The sequence below is a fragment of the Brassica rapa genome, chromosome A07 (genome assembly GCF_000309985.2).
Source record: "Brassica rapa cultivar Chiifu-401-42 chromosome A07, CAAS_Brap_v3.01, whole genome shotgun sequence".
NCBI lineage: Eukaryota > Viridiplantae > Streptophyta > Magnoliopsida > Brassicales > Brassicaceae > Brassica > Brassica rapa.
This window is the reverse complement of record NC_024801.2, coordinates 5,202,916-5,218,434: the sequence shown is the minus strand read 5'-3', so window position 1 is coordinate 5,218,434 and position 15,519 is coordinate 5,202,916. Positions and strand designations below refer to the sequence as shown.

General features: G+C 37.8%; 1 protein-coding gene across 1 annotated transcript; it reads right to left on the bottom strand.

Moving 5' to 3' along the window:
* Positions 1-5,601: 5,601 nt before the first annotated feature.
* On the bottom strand, positions 5,602-10,335 carry LOC117126792. Its single transcript, XM_033275904.1, has 4 exons — positions 9,632-10,335; positions 8,745-9,547; positions 6,769-8,540; positions 5,602-5,799 (listed from the first exon to the last, which is right to left on the bottom strand). Exons 1-4 carry the CDS (start codon positions 10,333-10,335, stop codon positions 5,602-5,604), a joined length of 3,477 nt encoding a protein of 1,158 aa, XP_033131795.1.
* Between the last annotated feature and the right edge of the window lie 5,184 nt (positions 10,336-15,519).

Below are 15,519 nucleotides of genomic sequence, written 5' to 3'. Positions count from 1 at the left end.
ATCTATCCAATATTCACTATCTACCCAAATAAGGCAACCCTAAAACCTGTCCAAAGTCTTTAAGAAACTTCCCATCGTGAGATCTCCCTTCTCCAAGGTGAATCTCTTCAAGCTTGCTCCCCAAGATGTCTTCGTATTAACTTCGCCTTGGTCCGCATTCCATTCCTTAAGTCGCAATCTTCATCTTGACTTGTTCATCCGCACGTACACTTCACTGTTACAGACTCTGCTCTATTCACTGATGTACTTGCGTCTGTATCAGAACATCTATCTGATCTTTGCATCTACAATCTCCCCCTTTTAGTTTGGATTCCTCTCAAGTACCTGCACAGATCCACTCAAACAACCACACACATTCGAACACATATATCCTGAATAATATGTGCATTAAACTGAAATGAAGGTTCAAAATATGCAAGTTCAAGAGTTAGAGATAAACATAAAACCAAAACCACAAAAACCAGGAACATTGTTTTATCTCTCACTCCCCCATAATTAAATAAACCGAGAAAAATTAAAATTTTCTCCCCCATAATCTAGTTTTCCCATATTGTAAACTGTTGTCGTTTAACATGAGTTTAAGTTCTTTTCATCATTGTCTCAAACAAGTCTGAGTTACAAAGTTGGGCCTTTATCTGTTCGTAATATATTCTTTCACCGGTGAACTCTTCATGTCCACATCTTAAATCATTTGATCATAAATGTTCCTGATTTGTAGCCCCTCTGTAAACCCCATATATGATTCTCATCTTTGATGACCCAATCTGCATATGCACAAAACTCATTGATTCCTCTTAGATTTAACCATCTTCTAGAAAATGTTTTTCTCTGCCTCTCCAGTTCGTCAAACCGGCGTTCCGGCGTCCGTCATGCAACCTTCGATTATCTCCGTCTTGGTCGTAGAAGTCAGAGCATAGCCTCTGACTTCCTCGCTTCTGGGATCCATGAACTTCAAGAAAGACAGGGAGTTTGTCGGAATCACGGTTCTCTTCCTTGATGAAAACGTAAGTTAATCTTCGATCTATCACACTTATTTAACATAACTGTTTTAATTGATTTCCTGATTCTTTGTTGAATAATATTATTTGCAGATTCCGTGATTCATAGGTTTACTCCCGTCGGACGTGCTAATCCTTACATGTCATCTTTTGAAAGCAGGTTCCATTGTGAAAGTCTATCGTTTTGAGGTTGCTAGGTGCTCAAGCATGTACAAGATAACTGATCATCCATTCCTAATTTGTTTTATCTCACTAACCATTATTGTTGAAGTCATCACGGGTGCTCTGGAGATCTATCTCCAGTTAAGATTAGACTGTTCGACAATCTCCAAGTGATTGCGAACACAAACCTAGAACTCCCAAGTATATTATCATGTTGCATCTGGGTTGATATTATGTTTTGATATCATAACTGATATTTAAACTCGCAGATGTGGTTGGGCAAATATGTTATGTCCACGGCACTAATCTCACCAAAGAAACAGCTCGAGTCGTTATTCGTCTCTTCATTGATCCCTAAGAAAAAATCAACACATAATTTCCTTTATATTATTGTCTATATTGTGCTAACATCAATAATAAAAAATATTTCATACCCAAGATTTGTGGTTGTCTATTTATCTCCCTTTCTTATCAATCTAATTTTACATAAATCTTTATTTTACAGCTTAAAAGAAATCACAATAACTCAAACAATCAAAACACCAAAAACTAGAATCTCAAAAAGATGCATCATTAATGATCACCTCTCTTTTTGTCTAGTCTTACAAATAAACTTCAAAATAAGTATACCAAACCAATCAAACTCAACAAAAACTCAACGACACATACATTGAGACAACTAAACAAATACAAACTAAACGGCCAGCTGTTTAACAATTTACAAACTACCAAGATCAGTAAAATTACCTAAACAAAAAAGCAGAGTAAGTTACAAACTCTGATAAATACAAATAACAATGATTTTTGTTTACATATTACCCATCAAACAAAAGAGAAACAAACACCGTCACACCAGGAGATACAAGACACAATCCCAACAGACACAAAGGAGGCAAGAACATCTCCACTTGCTCACTCCTCTTGTCTTATGAAAATAGCTTACATGCTCAATGTCAACAGACCAATGCTATTGTCTTCTTATGAAAAATACATATATTCGTTTAAAAGCCATTATAGCCCAAATACTAATTGTCACTCATTTTATAGTTATTTCTACAAGTCTTCATGTATTTGTTTTAAAGGTCCGATAAAAGCAACAAGTTTAAAATTAAAAAAAAAAGCATATAATCAACATAATAAGAATAAAATAATATTACTTAATATACATAACTTACACTACCAGACTGGAGAAAATATATTCAGAAACAAAAGTACTCTCGATAACCTTAATATAATTAATGTAATCTCAACAGTACAAGTAACAAATTAAAAACAAACAAACAATAAGTCTCCAACACCACAAACTATATCAATCAAATTATTAACACAGTTTAGTCTTTCATGAATGGAGAACATTGCATACACAGTCTTTCATGAGTGGAGAATTATCGCGTCGATGAGTAGGGCTTATGGCCAGACTCTGAATAATAGATATATCCTCTCGTTCTACATATTGATCTAGTATTAGAGTATCCCACTCCTTTGATTCAAAATCGATAAGATTACTGACTAACATCTCTGGATTAACTAATGGGGCTCTGGGCACGCCGGTCTTGCTGGAATCGAAGGAATCCATGGATCTTGCCAAACATTAATTTGGGTGCACTTTACTCATGATGCCCAAGAGTAAAAGTTTTCTTGCCGGTATGAAACTCATTCACACATACGATGGACTATCCACTGCACCGATTCGCAAAGGCAAACTCAATCGATAGTATCTTCCCCGAAGAACTCTCGCCACTAGTGAATCTGGGAATAGTACAAGACGCCAAAGCTGTTTCGCCAGAAGGGCAAGGTTAAATTCGTGGATCATGCGAAAACCAATACCTCCCTCCTCTCTAGGGGCACACATCTTCTCCCATTTAGCCCAGTGGATCCCATGCTTTGGTGGATTTGAACTCCACCAGAATTGTGCGATGGCACTCGCAAGGTTTTCACATATCTCCAAAGGGAGTAGAAACTGAACATGACATATGTCGGAAGAGCTAACAGGATAGATTTTATTAGAACTTCTTTTCCACCTTTTGATAGCCATATCTACCTGTCCATCCATTCACTCTGTGTAGTAGTTTTTCTTTCAAGAACACAAATAGCCTACACTTAGATCCACTAATATCCTCTGGAATTCCTAAGTAGGATCCCATCCCCCCCTTCATTTTGGATACCAAGTGTATCTTTAATCAGCTGTCGATCATTAGCAAAAATCCTCTTACCAAAGAGTAATGAGGATTTATGAAAGTTAATACATTGTCCTGATGCTTTCCCATATTTCGTGACTACTTTCATAACTTCTTCATATTCACAGGGTTCTGCCTTACAAAAGAAAAGGCTATCATCAGCAAAGAGAAGGTGTGATACCGAGGGGCAAGCGCATGCGACTCGCGTGCCCGTTATCTTCCCTTGATTCTCTGCATGATTAAGAAGGCTAACGAGCGCTTCTGTGCATAGAATAAATATGAAAGGAGACAGAGGATCTCCTTGACGTAAACCTCTACCTGGAACAATATTTCCCCTTGCGTCTCCATTCATGAGTACTTTGTACTTGACCGAGGTAATACACTCATAATCAAGCCAATCCATATTTCTGAAAAACCCATCTTCCGCATGACAGCGTCAATGAATGACCAATCAATCATATCATATGCTTTACTCATATCCGTCTTTATGCCCATTCTCTTGACTTGTCTACCTTGTTTGGTTCTTAGAGCGTGAAACATCTCCAGAGCTATCATGATATTATCTGTGATCTGTCTCCCTGCAACAAAAACTGACTGGGTTTCTGATATCCGTTGTGGGAGGACCTTCTTCAATCTTTGGCATAAGACCTTATATATTATTTTATAACTGACATTGCACATGCTGATAGGTCTAAATTTTGTCATCTCTTTCGGCTTATCCGTCTGTGGAATTAGGAAGATATTAGTATCATTTAATCCATGCGCCATTGTTCCTTCGAAAAGAAACTGATTAACCATAAGACTTAATTCCTCTTTGACAATATCCCAAAACTTCTGATAGAAAAGAGCCGTCATTCCATCTGGCCCTGGGGCTTTTTCTGGGTGCATTGCGAAAAGAGACAGTTTTACCTCCCATTCAGTTACTAGTCTTGTGAGGTCCTCATTTACTGCCCCAGTAATCGATGTTGATACCTCTGTCAAAGCATCGTCTATATCCTCCGGGTTTGAAGACTCAAAAATTTGCCTGAAATAGCTAGTAGCATTGGCTACTAATCCTTCCTCATCCTCCACCACGTTTCCATTCTCGTCTAGAAGTTGTGTGATCCTATTCCTCGCTCTTTTCTGCTTCACCAGCACATGAAAATATTTAGAGTTCTTATCACCTTCCCTTAACCAGAGAACCGTACTATTCTGTCTCCAAAACATCTCTTCTGCCTTAAGAGCAGTAGTTAGTTCCTTAAGCGCGTCAGCTATTTCCTCAGAGGTAGCATCATCATTTGAATATAGATCCTCCACCTTTTCTTTAAGCTCCTCCACTTGCTTTTCTGTATTCACATTGTTTTGTCTCCTCCATTGACTCAATGCCTTTCTACAACTGGCAATATGATTCATTATATTAGCTTCTGGTGGCAAATCCTCTTACTTCCAACCTTCCAAAATGACTTGCTTTAGTTCTTAATTATCCAACCTGCGTTTATCAAATTTAAATTTCTTTTTCTTTCTCACCGGTTTTGTTTATAGTTAAAAAAAGAATTATTTTATACAGTTTATAATTATCGTACATTATTTTTGTTTGTGTTTCTTTTCATTTATATAATACTGATTCCTTTATTTTTCTCTAGGAGTTACTCACTTTCTCTTGTTCTTTTTTTCTTAACTTATATAAGACTAACTTTATATGTTTCATGTGAATTTACTATACATAGTAATTATGGATGCTGCAATATATGTTAATTGGGTGTTATTTTGTATTGTAATTCTTTGTTGTGTGTGTTTCCAGAAATATGTTGTGTCGGGAACTTAATTTAATAATAGTACGAAAGTGTTAAATACTATTATGTTATTTTATATTCCCATAACTTGTAAACATTATTGTGAGTGCTTAATAAGTTCTTCTTATATTCTTTCTCGACTTGCAGCTGCCACTCCTCTTCGCCTTAGCTCGTTCCAGCTCTCCGTGGTCGGTGCTCCTCACCTCTGTCTGGAGAGGGCTGTTCTGCTTTCTTTTGTTCGGTTATGCTTCTCTGCTTATTCAGTTTTCAGCAGGGAAGTTGAGGAGTCACCACTTTGGGAAAGATTATCTGGTGGTTGAGGTGACAGATCTATTCATTGTAATTGTGTGGCGTTTGGCAGTTCATCGGCGATCTGTCTACCTCTTCTTGTCTCGTCTTAAGTGATCTTTCGATCAAAATGGTGTTTTGGCCTCTCTCTGGTTCGTCTGCTCTTTCTCAATGGCAGGGATTTGAGTACTGTCCCTGCTCCAGTCAAGTGCGGTGGTCAGGGTGCGACGTCTCATTAGTGGCATCTCTTTTCGGCGTGTGCATATTCTCCTTCGTGAGGTTATGCCTAGGCGGATGTCTTGGGTCTGGCGTGAGCACCTCTTCGGTGATGGCTGGGGGTGGCGCTTCAATGTGGTGGAGTTCAGAGTTTCCCCTTTGTTTGCTCTTCGGATCTATCCAGATCTATTATGGTTTCCAGCGTGGCTTCGCTTCAAAGGTTATGGACATGGGATTATTCAATTGAGTTTTGGTCTGCTGCAGTGTTGGTGGTGATTAGGTGTTGAATAGAGGCATCGGTCTGACTTTGGCGGCTCTGTTGCAACCTTGGGAGATGATTCTTCAGGATTTTATAGCTTGAGGATGCTGGCCGGAGGCAACTTCTCTGATTGCTAGTAGAAGCTCCTATGCCGCCGGGTGTAGCTTGATCTTCTGAAGTTGGTTCGTTTTCATAGTTCTTGGAGAAGCTATAGGCTATTCTCACTTGCGAGGTTTAAGGGCAGGTCTCGGAAAGAGGAGCTCTTGGCAACAAAGATGAGGATTCCAGTTCTTTGGATCTGCGGCAACTTTGCAAATGTTCGAGTTCTATACTCGGAATTGGTGCTTTATCATCCATGATCCCCTTAATTTATTTTTAGGTGTTTTTTGTTTGTTGCTTTTGCTTGTTTTTCTTTGTAGCTTTAGTCTTTATTGTAGTTTTTAGTTTTTCTGTTTTTTTATTTTCTCTGTATTCTGTCAAATATTTAAAATTTGTTATAAAATTTAATAATCTACCAATTTTTTTTTTGTGCACCGATTTTTTAAGTTCTCATTTCTTTGATTATATGTGGGAGTGCATATTGTGTTTTCTTTGGTGGACCTTTTATTTCTCTGTCTATTTTTGTGTATCATTTTAAGTTATGATTTTTTTTTTTTGACGTCAAAAGGCCATTCTATTACTCAAACTTGAGGTGGTCTGGGTAACCAAACCGGAATAGAACAACCAACAAAATGTAATTCTCTATGGAAAGATCTAGCAGTCTTAGCTAAAAAATCAGCAGTCCGATTGTGCGTCCGTGGAACGTGAGAGATGTTGAAAGCTGGGAAGCATATCTGTAGCGTTCCTATCCTCTCCAATTCTGTCGAAAAGCTTGGCCATGCCTGAGGGTCCTTTACCATTGCAATCAGTTCCTTACAATCTGTTCCAAAGCTCTGACAGGTCGAATATTGTAGCATGTTCTCCATCGCCCACCGTAGTGCTTCTACTTCCGAGTGTAAGGCTGATTCACGTCGGGGAAGGTTCCTTGCTCCCATAAGTTGAGTCTCCCCAGAGCTATCCATCCATGCCCATCCGCTTCCACTAAAGTTAGCAGAAGATGTCCAAGAGCCATCTAACAAGCAAATATTCCTCAAGCGTACGACTTGGGGTTCCTCACTTATATTATCTTGTGCCTCAGTTTGTACCACATCATTCGCATCAAACCAAGCTTGGCATTCACTCTCTGCATGTCTAACTAGTTCCAATGGATCTCTGTCTGTTCCCCTAAAGAGTTTTTCATTCCTAGCCTTCCAAATGTACCATATTATCCAGGGATATGGATCCCTATCATACTCTGGCCCAATGATACTATTCTTCCTCCAGAATAGATAATCCATATTTGTGTAGACGCTCGAAACCGGGAAAATATTTGGGCCTGTCGGAGTTGATGATAAAGACCATGCTTGAAGAGCTGGTGGACATTCAAAAATTGCATGTGTGACGGTCTCCTCCACTTCTCCACATCTTGGGCAGTAATTATCACACCTCATATTGCGTCTAATTAAGTTCCTCGTTACTGCCACGTGACCAGTTACCAACTGCCATATAAGATGACATATCTTCGTAGGAGCCTTTAATTTCCACGCAAAGGCTTGGAGCTTTGTAATACTAGGCTCTAAAACATCCTTTTCCTCTGTTATCTTTAATAGATTCTGGGCCACCCAATATCCAGATTTGACCGTGTATTGTCCATTCCTTGTAAAGTCCCAGCAGAAGGTATCACGACGATGAGTTGAACTTATTGCCAAACTCCTTATGAATGGTATATCCGCAAGATGAACATAATTCTCCAATAGTCCCACATCCCAATCCTTTGATTCCTGATCAATAAGATCGCTTATTCTCATATTAGGATGCATCACTGGAGCTATGGGGACAGCAGGCCTCGCGGGGCTCAATGGGATCCATGGATCCACCCACACCTTAACTTCATAGCCTGAATGTTTCTTCTGCCTAATACCCAGTAGTAGCAATTTTCTTGCAGCAGAAATGCTAGTCCACACATATGATGGGCTAGTCACAGCGTTTACTCTCAAGGGAGAGCTCAAATTATAATATCTTCCCCGTAAAACTCTAGCGACCAGAGAATTAGGGACCTGTACTAGTCTCCACATTTGCTTAGCCAGAAGAGCCAGATTGAACTCATGGATCATTCGGAAACCAATTCCACCCTCCTCTCTTGGTAGGCACACTTTTTCCCATTTTGCCCAGTGTATTCCTCTCTTAGGTGGATTCGAGCTCCACCAGAACTGGGCGATGGCACTAGCTAAATTTTCACATATCTCCAATGGGAGCAGGAAAGTCGACATGACGTATGTCGGAAGAGCAAGCAGGATGGATTTGATCAACACCTCCTTTCCACCTTTTGAGAGCCATCTACCTGTCCATCCATTCACTCTATGCATCAGCTTATCTTTCAGGAATGCAAAAAGCTTGCATTTAGATCCACTTATGTCTTCGGGAATGCCCAAGTATGTTCCCATTCCACCTTCATTCTGTATCCCAAGTGCATCTTTAATCTCTTGTCTAGTAGTTGCATTAATCCGCTTACCGAAGAGTAAGGACGATTTGTCAAAGTTGATACATTGACCAGATGCCTTGCCATATCTTCTGACTACTTTCATAACTTCTTCACATTCACGGGGCTCCGCCTTACAGAAGAAAAGGCTATCATCAGCAAAGAGAAGGTGGGATACCGACGGACACGTGCGTGTAACACGCATCCCTGTTATCTTCCCTTGTATCTCTGCATGATTAAGAAGGCTAGCGAGCGCTTCCGTGCATAGAATAAAAATGAAAGGAGACAGAGGATCTCCTTGGCGTAAACCTCTACCTGGAGTAATATTTCCTCTTGGTTCTCCATTCATGAGAACCTTATATTTCACCGATGTAATGCATCGCATGACCCAGCTGATCCAAATTTCTGAGAAACCCATCTTACGCAGGACAACTTCAATAAAAGACCACTCCATCCTATCATATGCTTTGCTCATGTCTGTCTTGATGGCCATCCTTTTATTCCGTCCACTTGGCTTCGTTCGCAATGCGTGGAACATTTCCTGAGCGATCATAACATTATCAGAAATCTGTCTCCCAGCAACAAAGGCTGACTGGATTTCTGATATCAAGCCTGGTAGTACTTTTTTTAACCTCTGGCATAAGACTTTAGAGATAATCTTGTAGCTGACATTGCACATACTAATGGGCCTAAACTGAGCCATCGCATTTGGCTTCATTACCTTCGGGATGAGACATATATTTGTATCATTCAGTCCTTTCGCCACCACCCCCTCAAAGAGGAAATTATTAACCATAAGAGTTAGATCCTCTTTTACTATGTCCCAGAATTTCTGGTAAAAAAGTGCAGTCATCCCATCTGGTCCTGGAGCCTTCTCTGGATGCATGGCAAAAAGCGCTAATTTGACTTCCCATTCAGAGATCGGGGCTGTAAGGTTAGCATTCATATCACCAGTGATCGTTGTTGGAACTTGAGCTAGCGCCTCCTCAATTTCCTCCTGATTCGATGATTCAAAAATCTGCCTAAAATAGCTAGTAGCAATGGCTACTAGTCCTTCTTCATCCTCAACAACATTTCCATTCTCATCCAAGAGCTGTGTGATCTTATTCCTTGCTCTTCTTTGCTTCGTCAAAGCATGGAAAAATTTTGTATTTCTATCTCCTTCTCTCAACCAAAACACCCGACTCTTCTGTTTTCAGAACATCTCTTCTGCTTTAAGGGCATCTGAGAGTTCCTTTAAGGCTGCTGCAATTTCCTCAGTTGTGGCACTATCATGTGCATACAAACCTTCAACTTTTTCTTTAAGCTCCTCCACTAATTTTGCCGAATTGACATTATTTTGCCTTCGCCATTCACTCAATGCTCTCCTGCAGCTGGAAATATGTTCCATGATAGACGCATTGGGGGGGAGATCAGGGGATTTCCATCCCTCAAGGATAACTTGCCGTAGCTCTTCATTATCCAGCCATCTTTTGTCAAACTTAAACTTTTTGGATCTTCTCGTGGGCTTTATGAGTATGTCTGCAAGAATCGGACGATGGTCCGATCCCCATAGCCTCATATACTTTACAGCCGAGTGGGGAAACTTCTCATGCCAGTCTGCATTTCCTACAGCTCTGTCTAAACGACATCGGACTGTTGATCCTCCTGCCCTCTTCCCCACCCAAGAAAGCATCTCACCTGTGAAAGGAAATTCCAGCATACCACAATCATTAAGCATCTGCTTAAAAGGAAGAAAAGAACTATCAGGGCGTTGTCGTCCTCCTGCTTTCTCATCATGACATGTTATTTCATTAAAATCTCCTATCATGAACCAAGGTCCATTTCTTGTTGTTGAGAAACGCGTAAGACGTTCCCAAACTTGTTCTCTTCTTTCTAATACAGGGTCTCCATAAACAAACGTCATATAGACTTTTATTCCATCAATGACTGCCTCAATGTCAATCATACGATTATTTGAAAATAAAACATTAACTTGAAATTCATCCATAAAAAATAAAGCTAAACCTCCGCTGAGTCCAAGTGGCTCAACAGTAAACAAATGATCAAATCCTAAGTCGGTCTGAATGTTTTGCAACAACAGCCGTTTATTCTTCGTCTCAGAAAGGAACACAAGTCCTGGGCGATGCTTCTGACACATCTCCTTAAGGCGTCGAACTGTGAGGTTGTTCCCAATCCCTCGACAGTTCCAACTGAGTGTCTTCATGGATGATGTCTGGAGGTGTTTTTGGACCCCTCCAAACCAGAATCGCTGCATGAACTGTCCCTATGAATCCTTTTCTGTCCAGAATGATGAGTTTCTGAGCGTTGTACGTCGCGAGAAGATGATCTACGCAGCTTCGGAGATCCCCGACGGAGGAACTCTGCTTTCTTTTTTGGAAGGCCGAGAGGGATGCCAGCCCTGCTTCCAAATTTGCGTGAAGACGTAGCTTTAGGTTTCCCTATCATAGCCTCCACACCCTTGGCTCCATCAGTTTCCGCGGCCTTTGTGGCTTCAGCATCCATGTCCATGAGTTCATCCCCCAGCAAGTCATCATCATTATCCACAACCATCAAGGAATCCTCACGATCCCCTTCCTCCATATTACTTGTGCCAATGATCTCCATGCCATTCAAAGCTCCTATTATCTGAGAATCATCCAGCTGGTCTTTCTCCTTAGGAGAGAAAGACAGTAGGCGAACTGTTTCTCTATCTCTTTTAGTAACATTTCCATCACTTCCCTGTCGAGACGGAGTTACAATCGTACTTGCAATCTTTTTCTGCTACTGCGATCCTCCATGTCTATATCCGCTGACCTTTGAGGAGGCGGGCTGGCCGTCAGCGTTGAGGTCATTCCATGAGCATAAGGCTCACAGCTTATCATCTCCAGGCCCCGGCGTTTCTCCGTTTTCTCCTTAACCTCCCATGCTTGAGTTTGTTGTTTCTGATAAGGTGCGTACCTTTTGTTGCGACGTGAGAAGCTCGAGTTGTATCTGTTCTCTTTGCCACCTTGCTTTCTCAAAAAGCTTTCATTATAAGCCTCAGAACGATAATAACCAGCCCTAGCATCATTCATGAAGCCACCATCATGCATATGTTTCCTTAGAGGTGATATACTGCGACGGCTTCCCTTACCGTAACGATCAGAACGTGAATAGGACTCGTATCTGACATAAGGTTTCTGGTCTCGCGGCAACGGCTCTCGAGATGTTTTGACAGTAGGTAGCTGAACCCTTTCAAAGACACCAGTTCGCTCACCACGATCTCTTTCAACTGGAAACTTCATCGGACAATAAGCCACTTCATGAGTCAACATCCCACAAGATGAACAATGTTTGAAGAGCTTATCGTAATGAATTTGAATCGAGACCTCCTCTCCTCCAGGTGATGCTATCTTCCGTGTGAATGTTAGCGGTTTCCTAGTGTCAACGTCAATCAGCATGCGTCCTGCCGAGAGTTCGACAGTGTCAATATGGCCAAGCCTGCCTCCAATGTTCCTTAGGTTTTTGATCGTCCATAAATGTAATGGAATGCCTGTAATCTCAACCCAGAAAGGGATGATCCAAGGGTAATCGTCGTGAACAACGGGTTCCCAACGAACAAGCACGAACATTCAGAAATTGTAGTGAAACGGCCCTTGACGAAGGACCGACTGAGGATCATCTTCACTCATAAAGTTGAGGAGAAACTTCCCACTTCCAAGGTCATTAGCTGTGATCCTATCGTGCATCTTCCACTGCGCCGGCATGGTTTGGATCAGCTTGATCACGGATTGTTTCTTAGGGTTTAAGATCTTCCCGATCAGTGACATACGATAATCCTTAATGGTAGGAGAATCATCTTCATCCGTTAGTTGGATAGGTTCATCGTCGTTGTCGTAACATATACGTTTCCCTTTTATATCAGCAATATGAGCTGAGAGTTGTCGATTCATCCTTTGGCTTGGTACGAGACTATTTGCCGGCAGACCCACTCAAAATCGAAAGATGATATCGAGATCGAAAGGTGAGAACGAAGGGTTGATCACAACGAAGATTATAATCAAAACTCCGGTACATGAACGGTGAGGCTCTCGTCAGGTAAAGGATGACTGAGAGGTAATTTATTGTCAAAGAACAACAGATCTGTCAATGGATCAAATCCCTAAGAGGATCTGATCAAGCCGCCATGGAGTCGCCCTTGGAGTCGCCAAAGAGAAAACCCTATTTGCTTTTATTTTTAAGTTATGATTTAACGATGGGTTATTATATATATTTTTTCTTAATGAAAAACATGTGAAGTTGTGAATCTAGAGTTTATATAAACTAATATTGACGATTTATTTTATTTATAAATTTTTTAATATTATCATTATTATTACTTTTAAATATAATTACAAGAAAACTAAAATTTTTTTTTTGAAACACAAGTAAACTAAAGAATATAAAACTAAATTGTTACACAAACGTTTTTTTGGAACGCTACATTTAAATCATCAAAGTTATACCGGTAAACCATCTGTTACAAGGCCTGTTTCCCAATAAGTCAGCATCAGAATTCCTTCCAGGTTCGAATGGTATGCAGATCAAGAAAATGCAGATCAAACCCAAAACGCAGATCTAGCAGAACAAATGCAGATCAAGCAGAACAAACGCAGATCAAGCAGATCATACAGAACAAATACAGATCTAACTCGTTAAGCTAATTTATCGAATTAGTGTATTTAACCAAATGTTAAAAATAATTTTGTAAATTAAATATCTAAAACAAAAATACAAATTCTTATGAATTATTATTTTGATTAATTTAATAAATATAAATAAAATTTAAACATTATATAAAATGTGAACACAATTACAAAAAAAAAACCGAAAACAAAAAAAAGTATTATGATTCTAATAAATATATTGAAACTTAAAAAATAGATAAAATTCATTAAAATGACAAAGAGTATTCCATTTCCTTTTAATTATTTTTATAGTCCAAATTAAAATCTAACTATGATCTAAAGACGTTAATTAGGGCTGGACATAAAATTTTTAACCTGAATTTTGTTCCAAACCCGAACCGAAAAAATGACTTGTATCAAGTCCAAAATGTAAAAAAATACATGAATGGGTTTTGTAGGGTGTTATAAAACATATCCGAACCGAAAGTGTTATAAACTGTCCCAAACAGGTGAAAAATCTAAAAAATATCTGAAAAAATGATCTGAATAAATGTAGGAGCAAAAAATATCTAAACAAAATACAACTTACTATATATAAGTAATAAAATCAGGTATAACATACAGAAACTAAATTATAAGAAAATTATGAATATACCAAATAAATATATATTATTTACTATAGTCTGATTTATTTTATTGATTTAGTATGTTTTCTTAGTATATGTGAAAATACTAATAAACGTTATCTTTAACGAACAAAAATAATATGTAAGAGAAAAAACATGTTTGATATTTTTCATTGTGCATGCATTCATTAAATTTCTAGTTTTAGTTTTAGTTGTTACAAGTTTTCCAATATATGTAATCAATATATGAATTATCAATAAAATGCATGAATTCATTTACTGATTTAGTTTTATACACAACTATTAATTCATTTATTTATTAATTATCAAAAATAGAAATAAAATAATTATAAGATATATGTTTTATATTTTTCAAAACACTATATATGATTAATTAGTGAAGTTATATATTTTCTATTATACAAAAAAAAATAACAGCATAAATAGTTATTATATAAAAACTATGAATATGTAATGAGAATATAAATAATTGTATATGAAAATATATAGTATATAATATATCTTTACAAAGTGAAAAGATAAACTATTAAACCATATTTGAGAATCTTTAGTTTGAAAAAACATAATAAGTAGTTAATTAATTGTAGACAAAACAATATTTAACTAATTAAAAAAAAAAGTGAAAACAGGGATGGGTCACCTTCATCACCACCGCTAGTTTTTCCTTGTACATGCAGGATTTGTATTAAAATGTTCTGGATACAGTCCATAATTTTTTATATATTTTTTCTTGTCCTCCTTTTAAAATCGTGAATGAGTACTAATTGCAGATTGGACTACATAACATTTTCTCTCCCGCTTTTGTTCTGCTTTTTCTCTCTGCGTCACATTCAGACCTAGGAATCAAATATTAGTTTTAATTTTTTTTTGATGATCTGGACACTTTTAATGGTGAGAAAAGTCTGTTATTAATTTATTATGTAATAGACCGAATGGTGGTAGATACGTGGACTCTCGAGTCTGTTTGTGGCCACACAAGTTAAGATAATTTGGTTAGAAACTAAAATGTCACAGACAATTTATGCTAATGGGTTGGTGGGCTCCTTGCTCTGGAATAACCTAGACTACTGAAAATCAGACAACTATAAAGAAAGTCTGAAAATCGGACCTAAACGAATCTTATGTAAAGAAATATATCAGGAAAAAATTGTAGGCAAATTATTAAGGTCTTTTAAATTTTATACAAAGTAAGAATTCATTTTTCAAATTTAGGTAAATTTGAAACAACAAAAAGTGATACTAAAAGATATAGTTTTGAGTATTTTTATTTAAAGAAATAAATGATATACAAGGTTATATAATATCAAGTTATAACGTTAAAATGAAATCATATTATATATATGTATATATATATATATATTATTTCTATTATATGATATTGGTTCACTACAAACAATACGTACTATTTAAAGAAATCGCATAATATTGTTGATTGAATCAAACAATTTATAATTTAAGCCATTTCTCAAAAAAAAAAAAAACAATTTATAATTTTACGAAAATTAAGATTTATAATTTAAAATTTTGGCTAAATTATTTAATTTTGATAGTATATTATTAACTTGCTGCAATTTTGAAACGCATGTAATTTGTTGGGGAAAATTAAAAAATACAAACACACATACCGTCTACGGTTAATGCATTTTCAATACTTTTTATTCTGTCCATGATCCTTTCCGTGTAACAGCCGGTCCGTTATTTTTACGTAGGTGCAAAAATATTATTTATTAACTCCACAATCACTACATAAACTTTTTACATGCTTTGGTCTCATTTACATGATATCACTTATCATTTAATGATAAGTTATTCCAT